General features: G+C 53.6%; 1 protein-coding gene across 1 annotated transcript in view; it reads right to left on the reverse strand.

Annotated features, from left to right (window-relative positions):
• The window catches only part of PSD (pleckstrin and Sec7 domain containing), a gene marked incomplete at its 5' end in the record, with an annotated part of 35,299 nt that extends 15,314 nt beyond the window's left edge, over positions 1-19,985 (reverse strand). Inside the window, 9 exons of the mRNA XM_084210628.1 lie at positions 644-733; positions 1,270-1,328; positions 2,157-2,269; positions 2,823-2,903; positions 3,417-3,611; positions 12,001-12,444; positions 17,913-18,381; positions 19,035-19,137; positions 19,218-19,985. Coding sequence (XP_084066754.1) covers positions 644-733; positions 1,270-1,328; positions 2,157-2,269; positions 2,823-2,903; positions 3,417-3,611; positions 12,001-12,444; positions 17,913-18,381; positions 19,035-19,137; positions 19,218-19,985 — 2,322 coding nt within the window. The remainder of the gene's footprint in view (positions 1-643; positions 734-1,269; positions 1,329-2,156; positions 2,270-2,822; positions 2,904-3,416; positions 3,612-12,000; positions 12,445-17,912; positions 18,382-19,034; positions 19,138-19,217) is intronic.
• Positions 19,986-25,673: the final 5,688 nt, after the last annotated feature.

A 25,673-nucleotide genomic window follows, 5' to 3' on the forward strand; every position in this document is an offset into this window, starting at 1 on the left:
AGAAAATCCTCCTGAGAGCAGGCAATGTCATAGAAATACAGTAGTCCAAGACCAGAGGTGCTTGCTGAACACTGCTCTCCCTGACCAAGCCCCTCTAGGAACTGGGTCAGGCAGGGAGAAGGCAGAAGTCCTCCAGTCCCACCAGTGTGGTGAGTTCCCAGCTCCAAGGTTTTAACCTCCAGCCCACTCTCCCCATTGTGATGCCTTGCCCATGTCACGTCTTCCACCAGAGATGCCTCCAGTCCTAGGGCCTGGCCAAAGTTTTGGGCCCCAGTGCTTCAGGGAGTCAGAAAGGGCTGAGTACCACAGGACTGACGGCAGGAAGCCTCTGGCTGCAGCTGGGCAAACCAGCCCTAGTAAGGCGCCCCATGTGTGCTCCCTTGCCTGCAATACAGGCACAGCAAGAGCAATGAGGGAATCAGAACCCCAGACAAAGCTCCAGTGTCCTGCTGGGGGAATGGAGCAGCCCATGTTCCCCTCGGCAAGGCAGGAGTACAACTGCAGGTTCAGGGATCATCACTGTTCTTGCATGTAAATGCATCTTGCATTCATAGCATCTCAGGTAGCCCTCCATGTAATCCAGCCCAAAGCTCTCACTTCTGCTCCTGCTGCTTGGCCAGCCATGGAGAACAACCAAATTTACCTTGAGCAGCTCCTTGGGGAAATCAGTGCCTCCATTGAGTCCCTCCAAGTTGCCAATGAAGTCGGAGCAGGACATTCTCTTCCCAATGTTCTGGGGGAGTCAGGGGGAGAGAAACATCATGATTACCTTTGGGACGGAGGTCACTGCTGTCTGAAGCAGGTCCCACAGCCCAGGAACAAACACACCAATCTCTGCAGAGGGGTGAGGGACCAGCCCAGTCCCTGGAAGGCTGTTTGCAGGTATGGGGAAGCTGCTGGCTTTGCAGAGACTCCAGGAGTTTTAAATACCCTCCTTTTTCAAAATTGTGCGCTCCCTGCTCCCAAAGGCAGCTGGTTTTTCCACCTTCTTTTCCTGTTCAGTTTTCTTTTCTGTCCTTGTTCCATCTCTGTATCTTTCAGCTCAGCAAGTCTCCTTCAAAGCCCCGCTCTCGCCTTCATTAGCCCCTCCTCTAATTTAGCCTTTCTCGCCTCTCCTCACCAAACACATTAGGGGTGACAAGCTCTTATGGGCCCAGGTCCCATGCCTCCTGCTCGTGAGACGCTGTTCTCACCCTTCCCTGAGCACCTACGCTTTCAGGGTGGTGAGGTCAGACAGGGGAGACTGGAACAGTGACAGTGGTAACTTACATGTCCATGCAGATCTGTGTTTAGCAGCATCAAGGCGCAGGTGAGGGTGTGGGTTCCGTCTGCAGCACAAGCACAGGACAGAAATTAGAGTCCCCAGACCAGCCCTGCAACTGCTACTCCAGTGCCTCAGCATCTTAGGAAGGCTATGGGGGTCTCTGAGCCTCCAAGACAGCACTGAGCCCCCTCCTCCCAGCCTGGAGACAAAGGGACACAGCCGTCACTGCAGTGCTGACAGCCTGCAGGTAAGTAGGTAAGAGGCCGCTGGTTCCAAACCTGAGCATATAAATTCCCTTCCAAGCCTGCTGCCCCTATAGCCAGGCAGTGATGCTGCTGCTAATCCATGCAGAGCTCCTAGCATGGCAAGGTAGGACCGACACAGCCTCTGCCAGCCAGGCAGCCCAAACCTTATCAGTCCCAGAGCAGGCCCAGGAACAGACCCATTCTGTGTGAGCACACACAGAAATGGTGTGAAGACATGAAATAGTACAAAGCAGGTGTCTGTGCTCCCGAAATGCTAGGCACAGAAGTTTCCTCACTTAGATATTCCCTGAGTTGAGGGTCTCAGAGCTGGAGTCTATTTGGTGAGGAGTGTGCTAAGTGTGTCTCTTGTACTAATCTGCTCAAGGTCAAAATAAAGAATGGGTTGAGCCCTAATTATGCATCATCCAACCAGACCAAGCTTAAAAAAAAAACAACCTAAAGCATCTGTCATTTGAGGGAAACGACATACAGGGACTATCTTCTAAGGCATCTGTATAGGCTATCTGCCTGCTCTCTAGTTTCAGTTTGAGCGCATTCACTGAACTGACAAACACATAAGCTCCTCTGAAACACACACTCATGCACACACAGACACACAGTCCCCACAGACATGCAAAGTTTCTTACCTTCTGAAGAGATGGCATTGGGATTACACTCATAGTAGCGCTGGGAAAAATGAGCCAGCACTCGCTCTCGCTCTTGCGTCTCTCCCATCAGGGCCAGCTCTTTTAGAAAGGACCTGAAAAAGCAGCAGCAGGGTTGGTTGCACATGAAGCCCACTGCAGTTTCTTCAACTCCCCCTGTGCAGGAATGGAGCTGTGCTTTCTGGTTTTGAGACCTTCCTGTGTGCTGGATGAAGCCCTGTTTTGCACAACCTTACCTCCCTCCAAACCCTTTGTGGGACTCTCCTCCAAGTCCACAGCACCATATCCTACTGGCACATTGCAGAGACCTACAGCCAATCCCAGGAGCTACACTGGGAAAGGAAGTAGGTGTAACAACAGAAGGATTTGAGTTCAAGACCTGGAAAATCAAGCCTAGGTGAACCACACTGTCATTCAACTGCATTCACCATTGAGTTAAGACCAGGAGTGTTTTTTCTTGTTTGCACGGCTGAGAGATCATCTTGGAAATCATCCTCTCCTATTTAAGAGGATCTCCAGGTGACAGTCCTGGGGTCTGCTTGCTCCTGCAGATCCTTGTGTGGCTGCAGAGCAGCAGAAGGCACAGTCTGTTAGAACCCCACTCTAGTGGCCGCCACACGCACACATGTACACACACTCAGTTCTGACCTGAGAGCCTGATCCAGACTCATCCCCGTGAACACGAAGAACTTCAGGTATTCCCCTGCCACCATCCTGCTGAACTCATTGCTGAAATAGAAGAGGGGGAGGGTGAGAATGGAATTGACCAGGCTGTGGGGACAGCCAAAGGCACATAGGGGTTGGGGGGATTCCAGGACGCTGTGAGCTCCCTAGGGTTGCAAGAAGTGTGCCAGGGACAGAGACACCCATGCTCCCACGAAACTCAGAGAAGTCGTCCACAAATTCACTGGGAATACTGGGCATGTAAGAGAAAATGGAGAAGCTATAGAGGGAAGGGCCCCCAAGAGGTCAGCTAGCCATCCCCATGCCCCAACACCTTACTGAAGCATCCAAGATGCAGTCATCATAGGAAGGTAGGAAAATCTGGATGTCTCCTAGGTTTTAAGACCTTTAGAGGGAACACCTGGTGCAAATGTACCAGTCGTGAGGAGTGGGTTTTGTGGTCCTGCCAGCAGTTCCTTGCCAGCCTGGTGCCCTACAAGGGCAGCAGCTGCAGGTGCACTGCGGGTGCAAGCGAACTCCTTGCAGAATGGAACATTCCTTCCAAATACCCACACGTACTTCTTCCCCAGGTGGCGAGCCACATCTGCTTTTTTAAAGCCATCCAGGTTGTAGAGCCTCTTGGCCAGGCGTTTGGCAGCCTCCAGGTCAGCCTTGTGTCCGTTGGAAAGGGTGTCTGTGCTGCCCAGGGCCAGCTGCTCCACGCTGTCCATCTCCGACTCCGAGTCTGAAACCAGCTGGCTCTGGGGGCGGTCACTGCAATGGGAAGGGACACTCCACGTTAGCCTGCCTACAGATCCCCTCCTTGTTCAGCTTCTTAGGAAATGCATGCTCCTCACCCTGCTTTGGAGACTAGCTACTCACTGCTGGGACCCAGGATGAACTGCACTGGTCAGAGACACTCTGAGGTCAGCTAAGGGAGCTAAGGGAAGGTGTAGGAATGCAGGCTTCAGAGGAGGGGTGGAGTGATGGGACAGCACCAGTGACTGGCTGGACCAAGGCACTCAAACAAACATTCATACTGGATGTGGAAGGAAAGGACAACTACTCCAAAGTCTCCCACTCTGAACCTGTGAAATGTATGTGTGGGCTTAGGCTCAGCTGTAGCAGAGACTTGGAGCAGAAATGTGCAACATCACATGCTGTCCTACAGCTCTGTGCTCATTTTTTAATCTGGACAAACTCCTCATGCTGCTCTCAAGTGCAGTTTCTACCCAAGACAAGACAACTCCAGTTCCTTCATTCACCTTTGCCCCCCACTGATTTCAAAGCACTACGCAGATGGCACAGTTGAGGCAGAGAATGAAGGAAAACCCCCCTGGCCTCCCAGCTCACAGTGGAGTGCAGTCTTCTCCAGGCTTCCCATCAGCTCTCAGCCCACCACGCCTTAAATGGCCATGTTAGGAGACACTCTTGGCTTGGCCCCCAAAGCAATCTGACTCAGCTGCTCAGAAGTTATCCCAACCAAAAGCTGGTTGAATCTAATCAACAACAAATGTTAAGCAACTCTGACCTCGCCCAAATTTTCTGGCAGCCCTTACAATGTTCCAGTCTGATTTATTTTTAAAAGTCTCTAATTGAGTTTTAAGAGGCCTGCTCTCCTGAGCCAATTACCCAGGCCAATCTCCTTGAGGCTCTGCTTTTTTCAAGAAGGACGAGCCTCCTCCTGCTCAGTGCAGCCTGTCCCAGGGGAGCCCTGCACAATACTGGCAGGCTGCCTCACGCCTCGGGGGGCTCTCAGGGGCCATCCTCTCCACCTCCCTGTCACCCCCAGCCAGCATACAGCAGGAGAAGCTGCTCTGCACTCAAACCTGTGGGTCAGACACTGCCCTGGTGCAAGTCCTTGGAGAGATGTGCTTTGCTCAGACCACTGCTGAACTCAGCGGTGCCAGGGGGTGATTGTGGTAAGACCTGGATGGGTGGGCAAGGCAGATTTGTGCCCACTTGGCTCCAGTGCTCCCCAGGGAGACTATCCATCACTCCAATGCACCCTGGTGGAAGCAGCCACAAGAGTGGTCACAAGGTCACTCTGAGCTCGCCAGGACTGACTCCACAAGCTCTACAGAGCTGGGCAGGCAGCTTCCAGCATCACTGTCTGCATCATGAGCACGTCCCATCCTGTGGGCAAATCTCCCACCTCCCTAAAAGCTCTTCTCCTCCCAAAACAGCCAGATCCAAAGGTGCTGCTGGCATGGGCCCTGGTGCCTGACTGTGCCTTCACTGTCTGGCACAGTCAAAGCTGCTCTGAGGGCAGCAGAACAGGCTGGGTGCTGCTGGGCCAGTGCTGGACACACACCTGGGCCCCACTTCAGCCCCTTGTGTGGCAGCAGTCAACCAAGGACTGAGGTCACAGGCTCCTTGATTCCCAGAGGCAGAGGACATTAATCCATCCCAGCAGCTGGCACCTACCAGCCATGGGTTGTGGTGACTGCATTTTTTTGCTTAAATCTTTATCTGTTATCACAAGGGCACAGGCACTGTCGCCTTTGCTGTCCAGCAGTTCCAAGGGTGCTTTTCCAGCTACAAAATGCAAAGCCACCCTCTAACACTCTCCATAGTCCAGCTGCATCTCCAGAGCAAGTTGCTGCTCAGTCACCCTCTCAAAATATTTTAAATCTTTGCACCATCCCTAACACTCCTGATATCCTTCTAGATCTCATCAATCCTGCCTGAGAGGTTGTCCTCCCTCACATGGCCAGTTTCTGGAGCATCCAGGGAAAAACCTAGAGCCCCAAATCTCCCCCCATGACCTCTCTCCCTAATCTATGGTCCTCAGCTTTCCTACCTAGTGCTGAGCATCCAGGTATGGGGCCACTTATAAAATCTCTCTTGTCCTTCAATACCTGTGTCTCCCTGCGGGGTCCCAACCTGTGACCACAATTCCTGCCTTGCTTTTTGAAATGGGCATGCAGGGATCTCAAACCTTGAGTCTTAAAGTAGCTCTCAAATACCAGTGGAATTTGCTGCTCCCTCCCTCACCAAGTTCCAGCACTGATTTGGTGTTTTACAGCAAAGCATTACTTTGCTCTCAGGATGAGGCACTATTCAACCATGCGGTGAAATGGGTTTTATTCTAGCACTCAAGCCACTCTCATGCAGTTAAATATGGACAGTCAGCCTCTGTAGGCTCAGTATGCCCCCTTTGTGGTACCTGTCTGCCACCACTCAAAGCCACAACTGGCTTGGAGAACATGCAGCTTAAAGAGAGAAAAACAAGAGCCCAATTCTCAAGCAAATGGAGAGCAGAGCAAGAGACGTGTCCATGTCTGAGGTAACTGAGGTTATGCTAATTTTCTCACCAATGAGCTAATTGCAGGTCTCCGGGTAAGGGTTTTTTGGTGTGTTTAGTAAAGTGACGTTTTAGTTTGACTTGAAGAAACACTGAGATAATATTTTTTACATTAAATACACACTTAAGAAATAAAGATCAAATTTGAAACTGTGCAAGTATCCTCAGTGTGCATGAAGTAAGTAATTCCTGAGCAGACACAGTGTTACCTCACCCCTCTCCCTGCTGCCACCACTCTCGTCATTGGGAGCACAGGTCCCCCTGTCACCTCAGAGGTGACAGAGCCCAGAGTGCTGCAGTGAGGCATATCTGGTGGTCTCTGCAAGGAAGGCACGTCAGCCAGCACAGGACTCGGCTCACCCTGAGACAGAGGCTCTTCCCTGACCACTTCCCACCCCATCTCAGCAGGACTTGTGCTCCCTGCCCTGGAAAGCTGCTGCAGAATCAGGCCCAACTGCCTGGAGCCCAGAGGCAGAGACCACAGCACCTTCCCTGGCTGCAATGCAGTGTGTCCCTGACATCCTATCCACCTTGACACCATCAACCAAGCTTACTTGGCACCAGGTTCACTTGGTTTTTCAGCAACCAGGAGCAAATCTTCTCTCCGGGATGTGGAGCAGCAAGAAGGCCCAAGGGGCTGACCTCCACCTCCCAGATGCCAGCAAAGACACATCTGCATGGTAGGACCCTTCCTGCAGCAACAACCTGTTCCCCAGAAGCTGGGGTTTGCTCAGCTGAGCTCCTGGGCTGTCCAGGTCTGTCCTGACACACTTCCAGGCAAGACACCTGCTGTGGGAAAATCCAGACCTGACCTTTAAACACAATTCAGGTACCTCTTGCTCCCGACATGAGGCTGGTTTCATCCTAAACTATGGTAAGGAGCCTGGTGCAAATCTACAAGGGACAGGTGCCTGGGGCAAAGTAGCACTCTCGTCAGTTCTGGAAGGCCCATGTGCATAGCTAGATTGCCTCTGCCAAGCAAACCAAGCCTGCCTAATGTTGCTGCTAAGAATGTACCAGACCGGATCTTTGGCTGAGCTAAATAAACGCAGCTCCCTCCATCGGTCTCAGTGGAACGACTTTGATTTATGACAGCAAAAATCTGGGCCAGTTCATTCCTCACAGAATTGAAGTTAGGGCTGGGAGGACACTTGAAGGTCAGCTAGACCAGCCTCCAACCACAGGCACGGCTGGTTGTGCTTTCTGGCAGCTCTGGAGTCCAACAATCACCCAGCCACAGCAGCACCCACCAGAGTTACTGCTGACAGATCCAGACAGGACTGAACTTTGGGCAGCTCTGCCCCTCCTCAGTCTTGTTTCTCTGCAGACTTCTACAACCTCCCCTGCAGCACCAGCATTCTCTGGAGATGTCTATTTGTCCTCCATCACCCCATCCCACCAGCTCTTCTTGTGAGGGACACAACTGCTCCTGTAGAGGACAGGGACTGACACTAAAATCCCACCAAACAATTTCTGGAGCCAGCCGAGAGCCTTAAATATCTAGTTACTCACCTGCTGGATGGAGGGTGGTCTTCTCCTTCAAAGACACAGATGCCACAGAGTCAGCACAGGAAAACCTGGGTGTCTTGGACCCTTGGGCCAGGACCAGCCTAGGGGCTCTGAGTCAGATCTGAGAGCTGGAATTAATGCCTGACACAGGGGGATGTATCCCACAGGTATGTGCTGCTGCGCATGCCTCTGCAGGCAGACCTGCCACCTCTGGGATCCACTGTCTTTTGGCCATGGTGGGCTGATGTGTTCTGTGTCCTGGCTTCTGCTGCTCTTTAAGGCTTGACATAGCTTGCATAGGAGAAAATTCCCCCCAGGCTTGTCCCTTATTCCTTGTGCCAATGCCTGTGGGGAGACCTGTTCATTCTGCACCCTAGCCTTCTCTCCCTACTGCGCTATCACCCCAGCCCACCCCATACCTCCGTTACCCTAGCTTCATCCTTTCCTCAAAGTCCACCTTCCTCTGCTCAGCTCTCAGCCTCGCTCGCCTGCATCACACCCCGAATCCACCCCACGGGACCCCAAACTGGGCATAGCCCTTCAGGGCATCCTCACCAGTTTGCCCAGTGCTACCTGGGAGCTCAGGTCAGCTGAGAGACCTGCGCTGGCCCTGGGAGGGGAAGGGCAGCGGCTCCCCGACCGCTGCAGTAACAAAAGGAACCTTATAAAGAAAGGCAGCGGAGCTGGCTGGCAGGCCCCGTGCCCCAGCACACGCCAGCAGCCGCGCTCTGGCAGGGACGCGGCTCTGACTCCCGGCGCATCCTCCGCCCGGGGCGGCTGCCAGCCCCACGGGCTCCCCGCTCCTCCCACACAGCCGCGGCTCCACGGCTGAGCTCTCCCTCTAGCGAGGCTCCAGGCGTGCTGCCCTCGCCGTGCTGTCTGGCCATTTTCACCTACGGATTGCAGCCCCACCTTTGATGTTGCCTCTCCCGCCTACCCTTCTTTCTGCCCCACCGCAGGCAAGCCCCGATGAGGTCCCAGCAGAACCTGCCTCGCTCGGGGGGCGAGTCACGTCTCTTCCCTCTGCGGACAAACCTCAGGGACCGGCACGACTGAGCCTGAAGCCAAGGCTGGCTCCAGAAGAGTGGGACTGCAGGGAAGCTGGGCAGCTGGATTTCAGGGGTCTTACAACCCCAGAGAGATGCAGGTTGCCCATGTACATTCTTCCGGAGCGGATGCCCCACAGCCCACAGTGCCTACCTGTATAGGACTGGGCAAGCCAAGTGACCCTCTGGACACCTGCTTGTACCAGCAGCTTGGCCAAGTCCTGCAATTTGGACCTGCAGCTGCAGAAGTCTGCCTGTTGCCACTGAAGTAAATTCCCTGTAATCTCCCAGGGCTGCTCAAGCTCCTGCCCCACCATCTTGCCAGCACTGCATCCGTCTCTGGCTGGCTTCCCTGAGTCTGAAGGACTTCCTAGCCCTGGGGAGCTCTGCCTCCACACATGCTCTGCAGAGATCTGTCATAGCCACAGGGACAACCTGCTTTAACTGCAGCTCCCTGCCCAGTGAGAGCAAGGGACCTGCACACGTTCACCTCTTGCCCAAATCGGGTGATAACCTACTCACAGAGCCTGTGCTGGAGATGTCACTCTTGGGTGTCCCACTGAAGGCAGGGCATGGAGGGGGTTCAGTCTCTGCTCCATCCCTTTCAACTAAGCCTGCTGGATTAGGTGCAGGCATCCCAGGGCAGGCCTTTGTAGGTCTGCACTTAGACATACTTCCCGCATACAAGGTCAAGATAAAAGCATGGTCTCAACTATTATGTGCTGAGGTACACCAGAGCCTTGGTGTAAGCAGCAAGGCTGCATGACCCAAGGCCACTGGCTGCAGGGGACACCACATCCCCCCAGCAATGCAGGGCATCACTGACTGGCCATTCCTGCCACTGAGGGGAGGTGGGAAGTCACAGGCTGCAAGGCTGTCACCAAGCCAGATCCCGACCCCAACTATTGCAACAGTTAGCAGCAAAGCTTTTGGGGCCACAAGGAGGACAGCCACAGGGCCTAGACACGTGCAGGCCTAGACCCACTGGTGTTTATCATCAGTCACAGCAAAGCCCTGCAGCCTGAGGTCACCTCTACCAACCCTGAGACTGACAGAAAAGCAAAGCCTCCACCGCAGAATCCCCCTGCCAGGGGTCCCCAGTCTACCTGTGCTGGTGGTACTCAGCCTGTACTGCTTGTGGCCATGGACAGTGGTGAATGCCTTGCTCTGGCCCTGCTGGCAAAGGTGATGGTGCACTATAGTGACTGCAGAGGTTCCTTAACTCCTTTCCTCACCAATTTCCATTGAATACCCCCTGGTGGGAGAATTACAAGGATAAGCTCTGCTCGATCAGATTGGCCCTGCCAGGCATCAGGATCTGCTGGTTCCAGTTCATGAGAAACTTTGATCAGTCCAGCCGCTTCTTCCTCAAAGTACTTGGGAATCTTTAGCTTCATGGCCAGCTCCACTGAGTGTTGGTAACAGCAGTGATTGGGAAGAAGAAACTTCTTGGATCTCACCCTTGCCAGATGCCCCTGCCTCCTGAGGACTGATCCTGCAGATGATGCGCTGTCTCAGACCCTGGTCCCACATGCCTTCACTGCTTCCCAACCTAGTTCCTGCTCCCAGCCCCAGTCTCCACTCCTTTCCACTGCACCAGATGGCAGATTCCAACCACACCTGCCCCTCTGTCCACTGTTGTCTGTGGGACTGGGAGGGGAGGCTGTCTTTCCTGCCATCACTGGAGCTAGGGCACTTGCTTACCTGCTGCAAGGCAGCATGGCAGAGCAGAACAGTCTAGGACATGGGCAAGAAACAGGGTCTGGGCTGGACAAAATAAGTGCTGTGCAGGGACCTACTGATAACCAAGGGAATAGTTTCTAAGCAGGGAAAGGTAGCTGCTTGGGACTCTGCATGCATGTGTAAGAGAAGGTGAGGCTGGCAGTTATGGTGCTATGGGAAGCCCAGGCCTTGGGGTGCCCAGGCCAGGGAGCACAGTGGAGACTGCAGCTGCATTTTCCCTGTGCTCCTCTGTCACCAAAGCAGAGGTACTCCTGCCAGAAGAGGAGAGGACAAGAGACCCAGCAAAGATGGGCTCAGCAAAGATCTAGGGCAGCTAGAGGGATACACAACATCCCTCCATGGCTAGCACTGCTCTGAAACCTGAGCCAGGAGGGGAGAACAGCGCCGCAGTGTCCTCGGCACTGCAAGCATGCTCTGTGCTCCACTGACGATAAACCAGGGAGGAATAATCTCTGTTAAGCCACCCCATTGCTGCTCCTTCTGCCAGCTGTGTCTCTGCACCCTCACACCTGCCTGCACCCCTGCATTTTTGTGCTGTGGTACAATGGCATCCCATGGACAGTTAGTCAGATACTGTCCTTTTGGTTTCCCTAGGGTCCTGAGTTTTAGTCCCTTGCCTTGGCACAGGAATAGGAAGACAATTCTTCCTGCGGAGAGCAGTAATCACGGCTGGATACTGTCACCCTGCTGGATACTGTCACTGCCATGTGCCTCCCAGACATGACCAGTTTTACTGCACAAATTTTTTCAGGCCTCTGGGCTACCACATGCCTGGCTTCAGTGTCCCAAAGGTAGGGAAGCCTAACCCAGCTCCTCTCTGCCCCAAAAGGCCCTCGGACTGACCCAAGGGCCACTGAGCTGATACAATATCCCAGTCTCCCCTCTTCACTGCAGACACCAGGGAAGACACAGAGCTTAGATCTCCACCTGGCCACCCCAAGCTGAGCCTACAGAGATGGCACAGACTGTGACTAGGAGTGACTTCGGTATGCAAAAGGCCAAAGCCTGGAAAGCAGATGAGGGTTTCAGGATGCTTATCCCTCTATCTTCCAACATAAACAAGGCTGAGTAGGTTCAGGAAGCCAGAACAATAGGCACAAGACCATGGGGCTCCTCCTTTAAGAAACAAGTGGCTGAAATGCAGATGGCAAGGAACAGTCCACAGTAGGGAAATATTGTCAAATTTCTACGGATAGTCAACTTCAGACTGGACTCTCCCCATACCATCACAGATACTGGACTGCTTGCAATGAAAACCACTGCAGGATTGAAGTTCTGGTATTCCCTGCTTGATTGGCTGAAGGAAACCTCACAGTCCTCCAGTACCTACACAGCTGGCAAAGATGAAAAAGGAGTTGTGCTCCCATCAACATGCCTACCACAATACCATGGTGATCACTGGCCTGGTCAGCTACTGCCTAGAAAATCTAGGACATGCAGTCCTGAACCTTCCCCAGCAACACAAGTTAGGCTGTGGCTCCAAACCAGACCTCACAGCATCAGATTCCACATCAAGCCTTAGCGGCCCAGCTGGACAGCAGGAACTTTGGTCACTCACCTTGTGTTGGAGGCCAAGGGAGTGCCAAAGCTGTCCTCTGAGTGGCAAGGGCTGTGCCGAGTGCCCTTCCTTCGTCTCCCCCGTTCCTCCTCCCTCTCTGTCCAGGGGGCATCTGTGGCTGAACTGGTCCCAGAGTCTGGCTCTAAGTGAGCCAGAGGAGCAAAGCTCTCCTCAATCACCTTGGCGCTGTCTCGGATTTTTCCCTGTATTTCTGGGGTGAGGGTTGGGAGGTCAAAAGTGAAAAAGGTCCCATGGGTACGGGCTGGGGAAGAAAGGATGTCAATGGAGTCCAGGCTGGTGTAAGATGTGCCTTTGGCTCGGTGGGACTCCATGATGGTCTCAAAATGCTTGCTGAAAGAGTCCATGCCATCCTTGGAGAGGCTGTGCCCTAGAAGGAAGGGCACCGGAGACTTGAGCATACCCTGTGTGTCTCGGTCCATGATCCTAGAGGGAAAGAAAGTGAGAAGAACTGGTCATTGAAGAGCAAGGGACCAAAACTCCAAAACAAAAGCCAACACACTGCTTCAGAAGGAAACTGAGAAGGGTAGAAATCTCTTCTGAACATCTGTAGACCACCAAGGAAATGCCTCGCCTGCCCAAGACACCATGGGAAGCAGGACTGGGCTGGCCTCCCTCCAGACATATGCTTCTCCTTTAATGCACCACAGACTTTTGTTCCTTTAGTGGCTCATCCTCATAAGAAGCTTATGAGATGGCTACTGCTCCCAATCACTTGTCTTGAGCTAAGATCCAATAAAGGGCTCAAGTACTAGAAGCAGGATGTGGTTCAGCTCCATTTCCAACCAAATCTGGAAGTGGCTGAATTTTTCATGAGCTTTCATGAACCTGCTGTCACCAAGAAGGCTCCTCCTAAAGCTGCTCAGGACAGCATAACACCTTCCCTCATGAACACTGCACTGTGGTCACTGAGTACTATGCTCAGAGCATGACCAACACTCACCTGCAAGGTCTGCTGGCTGTTTCCACAAGGTGATGTTGAGTCCCAGGAGACGTGTGTGACTGAGCACACAGCAATACTGAGCTCCAGGTTTCCCCAGGCAGCACAGAGGGAGCCTCACACCCATCTCTGGGCTTGGAGATCTGAGCTCACCCGTGGCCTGGGGGCTATGATTGGTCCTAGCTCATCATCTTGTCAGGGATCAGCCCTACAGGAAGGTCCATCCTGTCTCCAGTGCTGGTCTAGGTCCAGCCCAACACAGAAGTTTCTAAACCCTGAAGCCCTGAGTGTTTTGCCCTGTAAATGAGGTGAAGAACAGCCTGCCCACCTACCTAAGCTCGTGACAACATGGATGTTTCCAACCCAGGGAACATCAGTGCTTCAGCAGTACAAGCACAAACACAGCCCTAAAAGCCTACTTTGCTCATAAGCTGCTATCATTTTATTAAAGCAGCAGAAAAGCACTTCTTATGCCACTCTCTCCTCTGATTAAAGGAGAGGAACTGCTCCAGCCTGTCATAACATTTGTTATGAAAAAGCAGCTTCCTACAGAGGGCTCAGAAGATGCGTTGCTGAAACACACACCAAATTATTTTCATTCATTAGCCTTCATATGTCACTCAAAAATCTCACCCCAATTACTTCACTAGGCCAACAGCTGGCAGCTTGACTCACCCAGAGTGCCAGCTGGTTTCAAGGGGAGTGCAGTGAAGCCAGACACAGGTAAGAAAGGTAGGATACAAGCTGATCTCACCCATCCACCTGGTTGTGCAGCACCACGTGACACAATTCCTTTAGGAGCCCCAGGAGCAGCCACTTCTGAAGTGGCTTTTGGTGAGGACAAGGCAGAAGAGACCTCTTAAATATCTGCAGATGTGCTTTACAGATGCAAATGTGCATTCTCCATCCTTCCTGCCCAGCTCCATGTGACTAAACCAAGCTAATGCTGTTGATCATGTTGCACCTTGAATCCATGAAGAGGGCAAAAAATGTGCCAGGAAGGACAATACCAGCAGATTGGAAGGTATCTTGTTTCCAGGAGAGGTAGGTGGGCTCACACTTGTGATCAAGCATATTGCCACTGAGCCACAGAAAAATCGTGGCTGGTTTTGTCCACACCATCCAAGCTCTGGAAACAATATTTTCACCCCAAAATATCAAGCACAAAGCCGTTCATTTCAAGGATGTAGCCACAGCAGCATGGGAGCAATATTGCCTGCTCAGACCCAGATGTTCCATTAGCCCCTGCTGCACTGCCCAGCTCCTCCATCCTCTGCCCTGGTCCCCCAGGAAGGGTCACTGCCCTGAGACCAGGCCTGACACACCCAGCTGAGAGGAGCAGAGGAGAGCAGGAGATGCAGAAGCTGTAATCAAGCACCTGTGCAAGGGAGACAGGCAGCAGGAAAGCAATAAGTTTCCAGCCTTGAGCTGGTGCAGGAGAGGCAGTGAGCCTTCCTTAAGAGAGGGCCAGGCAGACAGCAAAGGGAAGCGGATCCAGGAGCCAACAGTGCCTCAGGGAAGGTTCCAGGTATGGGATTTGAGCAACTGGGTTTCTGATGTATCTGATGGCTGAAGGAGGGGAAGGGGCTCGCCCCAATCTCCCTGCCTGCAGACACATGGTGCTGCAGACATGCCATCCTTGGCACGGGGGAAGAGGAGGGGAAAATCTCTCCTCTGGCCCTCAGTGGTTATAACTCTCTGCTAAATGTTCCATGCCCCGCTCCTCCAACTCCAGCCTGCACAGGCACATTGCTGTGTGAGGATCCCAGCTCAGTTCAAAGAAAGTGAGACTGTTCAGCACTGTCCAGCAGCCCCTAGCTTTATTCTTCTCTCAACAAAGCTCTTGTACAGACCTGTCTCAGCAGCTCCTTGCGAGTCTCCCCAGGCTCCTTTGCACTACCCTCCAGCATGGCAGCAGCCTGCTCTTGGGGCTCAGTGTCCTCACTCTGTCCCATGCTTAGGCACAGGTGCTGACCACAGGTACTGCAATTTCCCCTGACTGTCCACACTCCCCTGCCACCTCACGCCGTCATGCTGTCCCCTGCTCACCCACAGGAGCTGCAGGAACCTCCCCTGCTCACTGACAGGCCCCTGCCAGCATCACCCTGAGCGTCCCCTCTGCAGCCCGAGCCTGGTGCTCCATCCAGGAGCACCACCCCGAGCTCTGCCTCTGCGGCCACTTTGGGCTCTCGGACAACACATCAGAGGCTTGATGCAGGTTAAGCACACACTTAAGCATTTGATGAAATTGAGGCCATAACCATTTTTCTGATCCCCAACAAGGCTTGCCCTGTGGCTATTTTCTCACCAACAGGCAGCAAGCACAAAGGCTCTGGAAAGGCTTCCCAAGCAGCATATCTAAGGGCTTTTCTAGGCAAGGCTTGCAGGGAGAAAAGGCATCACTGCCTCCCGTCAGCCCTCTGTGCTCTCGGGGGAGCAGAGCATTCCCTAGCAAAGTCTCTTCTCTCTTATCAGCCCAAGGCACCCATGCTGAGGCCCAAACCAGGCTCTTCCTATAGCTTAGCCAGCATGTCTGCTGATGCTCAGGGAGGAAGGGAATTGAGCCTGCTCTCACTGACAGGTCTCGGCTCTCTTGGACTAATAGGAACAAAGACAGTAAAGGCTTAGACTAGTCATTAGAGTCAGTAGACATAACTGAATATATTCAGGAAGCAGATTTGCTGGAAGAAGACAACATTTCTTCCATCCCTTTTCATGTCTTGTTTGATTTGGGGTACTTTTTTTTTTTTTTTTTGCTGTTAGCAAGCTCTCAGATTTTGGGAGGTTAAATCACAAAAGAAGATTCTGAACTTTGGCCAGAATCTGAAGCACAACAAAGTAGTACCATGCCAAAGGGTAGTATCGAACCCTTAAAGCTAGATTTTCAAAGGGATGTACATGTCTAAAAGCTGAAAATCAGCATCAAAAAGCACTTCAGTAGTTTTGTAGGGCTGGTACTTCCCAGCAACCAGGACAGGCATGGGGTTCAGCAGCTCCTGCAACAGTAGAATGGTGCCAGGTCCAGGAAACCAGGGTGGCTTCTTCATCCCCCCAGCTTCACCCCTCCTGTGAGCAGGCAAAGTAGAAAGCTTGAAGAAGAAAACATCAATACTGGTGACTGGTAAACAGGGATAAGGACTGCAGCTGCAGAGCTCAAAACAGTGTGTAAGCAAAAACCCAGGGCCGTGATGCAGGGACTGAACAAGCTTGCAATTTGAGCCTCGTGATTTTCAAGACACTGTCTACAGGGTCTGCCCTTACCAGGGGAAAAATCAGGGGACTGCAGGGGAAAAAAACAACTGGTCTACAAAGAAGCTGTGCCAAATGAACCTGACACCCCCCCACACAAATTGGTAACTATACTGGGAGCACCATCTTTTAGGAACAACAGTGGTTGTTTAAGGACACATCCAAGCTTTCAGCACTGGCTGGGGAGCTACAGTAGGGTGTCTCAGAGGACAAAAAACATGTCTAGGCCTACGGCTCATAAAACTCACAATGGCCTCAAAGACATTTGGAAACAAAATAACGCTGCAAAAAAACTGTTACAGCAAATTGAAGAACTTGCAATAACTTTACACCTCACTCAAGCAACCATTTGGAAAAAATCCCCATATTACAAATGGCTTCTTTTCAGCTTTTCTCTAGAACCCAAATTTTTGAGGACAGGGTCGCTAGCATGTATTTGTCCCCTCCAACAGAGATGCAAGGGCTGGACAAAATGACAGGAGTTCAGCTTCCCTAGAGATGCACACCTTCCCTCCTTGTTAGCTCAGCACTTTCATTCTTTTCCTTCCCACTGCAGGGGCACTTCTTTATTAATGTATTATTAATGTATGTATTTCATTATTTTAAACTTCTGCTGACATCAAAACCTCCCTTTTCCTTTCCTTCCACCTAAATGCTCCCCACCTACCTTCTGCACAGCTAGGTGAGCTCATGCTGCCGCATGGCATTCTAGGCATCACCCTAGTTTTGGGCTTCCCAGATGAGACCTGTCCCTACTCCAATGGAGCATTTGCTGATGATGCTGAACCTCTTCATCTCACTCAATTGACTCACTTGACAATGCACATGTCAAAACTTTCCTGCACAGGGCCTTTCCCCTTCAGGTGGCTGTCTCACACAGTGCTCTGGACCTGATGATGCCCCGCAATTCTCAAACCATGACTCCAGCAGAAACTTCATGGGCAGAGTTTCATGCCACCCGGCCAAAATGCCATTTCCCATATGTGCTAATTGCCAGTGTCTGGCACGGGGCAGATAGCAGCTGGGAGCACACTTGCTGCCCAAGGGTAGGCACCTGAATGACAACCTTTGCGCCACCCACTCCATCAGCCTCCCAGCACAGGGTGTTTTGCCAAACATGCAAAAAATGACACAGAAGGCAACAAAATTTTTTTTTTATCCCAATGTATCCTCTACACTTTCCCAAAGATGGCAAATACTTAATGAGGCTGAGCAAATGGAACTGCTCCTGCTGCTGAAGCACATCTGTGGGGAGAAGGACAGCCCAGCAGCACCTGGCAGCCCAGAGTAGCTCCAGGACACGACCCGTTCTCTGGTGTCCTGACACTGTCACCCCAACACCTGGCAGCACCATGGCAGGATGTAATTGACCTGGCAGGACTCATGCTGGGAAGTCTTGGCTCAGCTGGGCACCCTGAGCTACAGGGCTCACCTCAGGTGAGTGAGGCCCGTGGCACAGCGCCCAGAGCTGGATCCCCTGTGCTGGCTTACTCTTTCCATAGGGCAGTGAGGGCTCCTTCCAGTGCTGCCCCCAGCCCCAGCACCAATCCCTGTGGTGCGACCCAGGACCCCATCTCACCCTCACGCACAGCTTGCATGTTCTACTGGGATTTTGGCACAGACTCTTCAGCAGAGCTTGTTTTGCCATGCAGGGTACAATAACGAGGGTGACAGGAGGTTTTTGCCTTTGCACATGGAGTCTCACCTTTCCCTGTTTTCCTTCCTCATCGTCTCAAAGACCTCATCGTCCTCGTCCACACCCCTGTCTTGCAGCCCATCCTTGGAGCAGCCGGTACCTGGAGCAGATGGCTCCTCTGGTGTGCTGTTCCTCCTGCCTGGCGTGCCCACAAAACTTGGGTTGCTCTCACTGTCCTTCTGGCTCTCAATTGCTGAATCCACCTCCTCCTTCTCGGCCAGGATATCATCGATGTTGGTTTCACGATAGCACCTCAGTGGCACAGTGTCCAGGTCTGTTTCAGAGTACTTCACTGTCCTCCTTATAATCCCAGTTTCACAGGAGCCAGGCTTCTGGCTGCTCAAAGGAGACACTTCTATCTCCACCTCCACATGGCTCAGGCTGTGCTCCGGTACCAGTGCCGGTGGCTCGGCTGGCAGTGGGGAGACAGACTTCTGCGGGAGCTCAGCCAGGGGAGTGGAGTCAGGGGCAGAGGAGCCTGCAAGGAAGGCCCAAGCATTCAGAGCTATGGGGAGCTGCAATGGGGAGCTCTGAGGAGCTGCTCCTGCAGCATCACACGCACACACGCACACATATACACACACATGTTACCCCCCTGAGAGTGTGGTCACATGTCATGGAATCATTAAGCTCAGAAAGGACCTCCAAGATCGTCAAATCCAACCTTTGACCAAACACCACCATGTCAACAAAACCATAGCACTAAGTGCCATTCCAGTTGTTTCTTGAACACCTCCAGGAACAGTGACTCTAGAGTGTTGAGGGACACAGGGAAACAGTGAAGAGGTGGCAGAAGGAGAAAGAGTACGAGAGGCAGAGACAGGCTGTCAGTGCTACTGCATCTCCAGCCAGCCCTGAGGCCTCATCTAAACCCAAAAGCTCTTCTGCAGAGGCAGTCAGGGGCTCTTTGTCACCTCTTTTGCATGGCCACAGGGGACTTTGCAGGGAGATTGGTGCACGTGTGATCTGACCCCAGGAGGACATAGGCTGGCCAGTCTTGGGGGAGCCTCAGCTCTTTGTTGGGCACTGAGAAGACCCAAGGGATGGGCAGCCTCAGTGCGAGTCCTGCCAACGATACAGACTTAAAAGGAGGGGTGGGCCACCCGATGGCATCCACCTGCAACTTCTTACCTGTCTTTGGGGTATCTGAGGAGCCGTAGAAGAATTCCCACTTGGCCTTGGCAATGCGCTGGGCATGGGCAGAGCTCTGCCGGGGATACAGCCCGGCGCTGCCCTGCAGAGAGGAGAGCAATGAGTGGACAATGCATCTCTAGGGCAGTGCCCATGCCCAGTGTGGGAGAACCTGGTACCTACCTGATGTCGGGGCTCTGGCTTCAGGGGACTCCTGGCGAAAGTGGGGAACTCCTCTGGCAGCCCGTTGGTCAGGGATCGGCAGAGGCAGCTGGTGTCAAGGGCACAGAACTCCTTCCCACAGGGACGTGTCCCCCCTGGAGTCCTGCCCCCGGCCAGAAGCGGGTCAGACGCGGAGGCCTCCAGCTTCAGCGTCTGCAGGAGCCGCTCCTGAGGCAGAGGCTGGGGCTGGAGGGATCCCACGTCCCCACCGAGCTCCAGGCTGCGGCTGAGGCTGTAGGGGCCATTCTCCCAGCGGAGATGGGGGGTTGTCGGGCAGCCCAGTGTCCGCACACTGGCCTTTTCAATGAAGCGGAAGGTGACCACAGAGCTGTGTCCCTCTGGGGCTGGCGGACTGCGGCTGCCCAGAGAGGCGACAGGCGGGCTGGGCCGGCCCCACCGTGGGGTGCAGGGGGCAGTCAGTCGCCCCGTGCCTGGGCAGCTCCCGCTGCCAAAGGGCGCTGCCTCAGCCGGCCTGCGGGCCAAGGAGCCGGTGCTGTTGTAGAGGCCGAGCGGGCAGCGGCGGGCATCGGGCGCCAGGCCCTTGCGCAGCAGGTGGAGGCGGCCGGCGTTGAGGTTGGGGCTGAGGCAGGGTGGGGGGCTGCACCGCCCAGCCTCGGGGCTTCCCCCCACCAGCCAGGGCCTCCGGTTCACCCTGTGGGCAAAGGGCGGGGGAGAAGCAGTGCAGCCCTCCTCGGGGTGGAAGCGGACAGGTGCCCCTGCTTGGGCCATCCTGCCAGAAGAGGGCACAGAGGTGTCAAGTCCGGAGCCCAGCAGGGTGGCACAGGCACAGCAAGGCAGGTTCCCAGCACCCCTGAGATGTCTGAGACAAGAGGTGATGCATCCTCAGGCAGCTCTGAAACAAGGGCAAGGAGCTGGTTAGTTAGGGAAGGGAAGGGACGGAAGAGAATCTGGGGCCATGGGGAAGTCAGGCCAAAGGTGCCCTGCCCTCATGGCAGAAGAAAGATATGCACCAGGTGAAACAGCCCCCAGTAAATCCCCTCCTACTGCAAGAAGCGGGCAAGGTTCATCAAGGGCATCACACCAGCACCACTGCAGGGATGCTGGCAGCCCTTTGCTTGGTCGCCAGGCACCCAGGGTGTTTGCTTTCTCCCCAGGGTGCCAGGATGCTCAGGCACCTTCCCCAAAGTCCCGCACTCCAGACACTGCAAGAGAATACACTATAAAATGGATTTCATTCATTCTGCTTTAGGCTGAATATATTTACTACTCCCAGCCTACAGCCTACTAAAGTAAGGGGGGAAAAAGGTATCTACTGCATCGCTGAGACATCCTCCAATTATACTTGCTCAAGGAGTTTAATATGAGCAGCAAGGGCAAGGAGCCTCTGTCTTTGGAGGTCAGCCTGGGTTTAAACTGTGTCACACCAACACATGTCACAGCAACTACTAATGGTGCAGACAGAGCTGTCAACACCAGTAGATTCAAAAAGCAGTGGTAACAGACAATCCCAGCCTGGGGGAACACAGCAAAGCTGCCCTGCACACAGCTGACTCGCCTGCCTGTCTCTGCCCAGAGACCGTATGCCCAGACATGAGACCAGCCACCCCACAGCAGCAGGTGAGTGGCTGCAGGGAAGGGCAGGACCTGGAGCCCCCATCAACCCCACTGGCAGGACTGCTAACATTTTTCTTTCTCCCAGTGGAGCTAAAACTTGTACTTATCCTTCCCTGAGTTTCTTCGAATTCCTAATGTACAGAGAAGATTCTGCCTTGGCTGCTTGTGCCTTCTGACAGATGCCAAGATACTGAGTCCCTCACTTTCATCATTTGAAAGTGAGAAACCATATGCCAGCTGCAAACAGGAAAGCATGATTTTCTTCTCCCTGTTTCTGAGATCAAACCAGACAGGATTAAATTCATAAAGGATGTGGGGCTGAATTTTCAAGTGTTTAGGCTCCAGAGATGCAAAGACAAAACTATTACTGAAATAACCCAAACCACACCTGTGGGGTAGGCACCCATTTATCTGCGCTATCACACTGATGAAAAAATCTGTCCTGCTGAGCAACAGCAATCTCTAATTCGCTCACTGAAAATTTAATTCTCCTGATTAATTTATTATGTACTATTTTTACAATATTTTTCTCCTGTTATGGTTGTGTTCACATTCAAGGTTGCTGAAGTTAACTGCTAAATAATAAAGATGTGGGGTTTATATATTGCAAATGAAATTCTACTTTTTATCTCAATGCAGACTAAGACATATGCCAAGGAAAAAACTTATCTCTAGGAATAGTTTGTTTTCTCTGTAACATAACAAATCTACAAAAACCAGCCTATCTCAAAACATGTGAGTTATTACTAGAAAAAATGGGATAAGCAGAATGTCCTCCTGGTTATTAAAACAGAATTATCAAATTTAGAGTAAAGGCCATGCCTGCCTTTGACCCACCAAAGTTGAATGGCTACACCCTGCAATGGAGTGAGCTCTTCTTTAATAATGAAAGGTAAAAAGCACAAATGCAACTGAGATGAAAAACCAATGATGGAATGAATGAGCTACAGCTTCCTGCTTGCTGATTTCAATTGTGAATCAAAAGGATGCTCCTTAAATCACTGCGATGAATGGGTTGGGCTGTAAAGCACCGGTGGGCTGGAGAAAGCGTTGCTGGTCCTGCTGCCTAAAGGCAGGAGAAGTTCTGCAAAGAAAATCTCACAGGGTGTCTGCCTGGGCAATCCTGGGCACACATTCAAAGAGAAAAACTCGAGCTGCAGTGTGATAGCCAGGGGCTGCACATCATTGAGGGATTAAATTTTTTCAAGAAAATATCTCACAAGAAACTTGTTCCTCCTGGCTGTTCCTTCTTAAGGGCCAAAGGAATGTCCAGGGATGCTTCCTGGCCATTGCTTTGAGCCAAACGCAGTGCAACAGGGGATGGCTGCTCCCCATGCAAGCGCTTGCCTGGCGGAATGGGGCGATGCGGAGCGAAGGCAGCAGGCAGCAGGCACTGCTTACGCTGCGGGGGAAGCACACACCCACGCCACGGAGTGCGGGGACAAGGCGTAGGAGCTGGGGGAGAATGAGCAGACACTGGGCAAAGAACGGCACAGCGATGGGAGAGAGGAAGAGGTGCGGGGCTGGGGGTTAAATTCACACGATGGGCCGTATTTGTGTGCTGGACGTGGAACCCACGGCAGGGAATGGGGGAAACCAGGCTGTGGCTGCCGGGTTACCTGAGGGGGCTAGGGCGCCTGGGACATGAGTCTGCCCTCCGGAGGGACACAGAGCAGTTTGTGGGGATGAAGCGGTGACCGAAGCGGGATGTCTGGAGGCCCTGAGGTTGTGGTGCAAACAGGTAACATCTTCCAGCTGAGGTGTCTAGGCAGGGGACGTGTCCCCACCTCGGAGCCGAGGCTGAACGTGCTCTTCACTCCCCGGCCCCCCCTTGCCCGGCTTCCCTCAACCGGCACCTCCCGTTTGGCGGGATCAGCCCTGAGTGGATGTGACATCCATCCGGATGAAGAGGGAGCACCCCCGGCCAGGGGGGCTGGTGGAGGTGCCCGCCGCGATCTCCACATGCTTGGGCATCGGCCCAGCGCCCTTCCCGCCGCACCGGCACACGGGGGCCGGAGCGGGTCTCGGCCCCGCCGGGTGCCACCGCAGCCCCGTGCCGCCGCCCGCCGGTCACCGCCGCCGGGAGGGCGCAGAGACGCCCCGGCCTCTGCAACAACTGCTGCAACTTTCCCCGCTCCCCAGCCGCCCCGTTTCGGCCTCCGGTCCCCGCCGCCCCGCGCCCCGCCCCGCTTCGCTCCTCTCCCCGCGTCTCACCGGCAGTGCCGCCGCCGCCGCCACCGCATCCTCCGCGCCGCTCCTCCGCGCTGCTGCGGGCACGGCGCGGCTCGGCCCGGCCCCGCCCGGCCCGTCGGGCGCGCCGCGGTACAGTACGATACAGTACAGTACAGTTCGGTACGATACGGTGCCGCACGGTGCCACCGGCCGCAACCCGCCGCTCCCTGCCGCGCTAATCCCGGCCCGGGCCTGTCACTCCGCCCCGCTGACAGCCACGGCAGCCAATGGGAAAACCCCATGGGGCGCCAAGCCCCGCCCCACTCGGTGGCACCGGCACACGAGGAGCGGCCGAATTCACGCCGTGGTGCCTGTCCCCATGGGCGGGCAGGCCGGCGGGTCCCCCACCCGTGTAGCATCCTCCACATGCTCAGGTTCCGGTGTGCACTCCCCCTGTGCCAATGCGAAGCGGGTCTCACGCACTGGCGGCGCGACTCCGGATGCCGGTGTGTCTGTTCCAATGCCGCACCACTCACGCGCCCGTGTCCCGGTGTCCAATTCTCCGTCCAGCAGCGTGCACATCAGTATGAACGGCGTGCCATTGGCACGTGGCATGCGTGAGCACGCACTGCCTGTGCCTTGTGCCCTACGCCAAAGGGTCCCCTGTGCCCCACCATTGCTTAAGAGTCACGAGGATGAGTGAGAAGACAAAAGCTGCTGTGTGGTCCAGGCTATCAACCAACATCAGCAAGTCCTTGCCCTAGAGCACAGGTTCTGTGCCAGGGACTTATCTCTCCAAAGGTCATCACCTGAAGCACACTACAGCCAGGGTGCCAAGGTGTCTCAGGCCACCAGAAACTTGATATCACAGTGTCACTAGGCACCCCAAGGATGGTAAATGGCACACGAATCTCAGGAATACGCTTCTAGATACAGGGGGGAAATATCGCCTATCCTTTGTCTCCTGCCTTGCCATGGGGACTCCGCTGGCACCAGTGGCACGTGTGAGCAGAGGTCATATGGGACAGCTGGGTAGCAAGGTGAGGGTTGCTGTGGCAGGGCTTCAGGACCCTATGCTGCCAGTGCACTGGGTTTGCTTGTAGCAGCCACTTGGACTGGCAGCCAGCACTTTGTGCCCTCACAGGTTGCCAGATCGATTTGCTATTAAACAGCACTTTATTACCCAGCCCAACAATCATTATTAAATGTGTGTAAGACAAGAAGCCCAGGGGAGCTGGGGCTTCATGTGCACATCGTATCTACAAGAGAATTTGAGAAGAGCTGCTTCTCCTTGCTGCTTTCCATGTCGACAGCAAGTCCAATTCCAAGCTCACCTGCCCCCGCAGTCACCCAGAAAGTGTGCCTCCTTCTGCCCTCCCAGGCATGGAGAAAAAGCATCAGGCAGGGCAGGCTTTCCTCATATTTAATGCATCAAAGTGCTGCCATCTTCTCCTTCCTTCTCCAGCCTCCTGCCTGTGAGGGGCCTCTCTCCCCCACACTGAGGACTGTGGGACTCAGCTGCCTTAGACACAGCCGGCTTTTCTGGCAGACTCCAAGAAGCTGGGCTAATTAGGGGCCTCACTGCTGAAGGATCAACGACCTGATTCCTTCAGCAGCTTCTTGATGGCAGAAGGGCGGGGAGGGGGAAGGCTTTTCTCTAAGCCACAGCCAGAGTGACAAATTTAACCAAGTGGAAGAGCTCAGAGCTTTCCCAGAGTGTCCACACCAGGACAAGGCATGTCTGTGCCTTCCCAGCACCTGCAGGCAGCCCTGGTGAGAACTGCAGAAGGTAAGAGAGGTCTTTTCCTGGCACCGTGACTGGAGATCCAGATCATTCACAGAAAACACATTTATGTCCAGAACATGTGTTTTCCCTGCCCTAGCAATAGCTGTTGCTCTCTTCACAGTGTCCTGCTCCATATCCCACTCACCTTCCCACAGCCCTAAAACTCACAAAAGATGTGTCCACATACATGGGTCTGGCCAGCACTGACATAAGCCTCACTTGGATCAGGATTTTTCAGGCTCTCCTGATCCCTCCTGCTGTGAATCCCTCTCCAGATGATGCAGGACAGGAGGGAGCAGAAAACCCCTCTGGCAGATGACAGAAGGGGACAAGATGTTCCCCACACTTCAGCTCCCAGCTCCAATCTAGTGGGCTTAGCTAGAGAGATAGAAGTGCAGTGCAGTGGGAACCATCTTTACTATCATTTGGGTACTTCAGGACCTCCAGTCCTTGCCCGCAGGTACCATGTCCTTCCTGTATTAGAATCCACTCAACTCTATGTCATCTCTTTCAGCCTCCCACATCCTGCAAAAGGGAGCTTCCAGGGGTTTTCTAAATATTGCCAGCACTGTCTTTGGTCATCTTCATAAGTCTGCAATAGAATTTTCCCTCCCAAAGGTAGGAGGGTATCTTCAGGGCAGCACAACAATGATCTTCCAGCTTGGAAGAGATCAGCCTGACATGTCATAGTGTCCAAACAGCTGTACAGATCTAGATGAAATTTGGGTGAAGAGGGGTTAGACAAGAGCTCTTTCCCCCAGCTGGCTCCAGGAGACATACTCAGCTTTCCCTAAGGCACACAGGTCAGTCTCAAGAAAGGTGCTGCAGCTGCAACTCCACTTGGGGTATACACTGTAGTGCACCCCAGAGCTGCTTCTTTGAGC

Source organism: Fringilla coelebs (genome assembly GCF_963513975.1).
Source record: "Fringilla coelebs genome assembly, chromosome: 8".
Classification (NCBI taxonomy): Eukaryota; Metazoa; Chordata; class Aves; order Passeriformes; family Fringillidae; genus Fringilla; species Fringilla coelebs.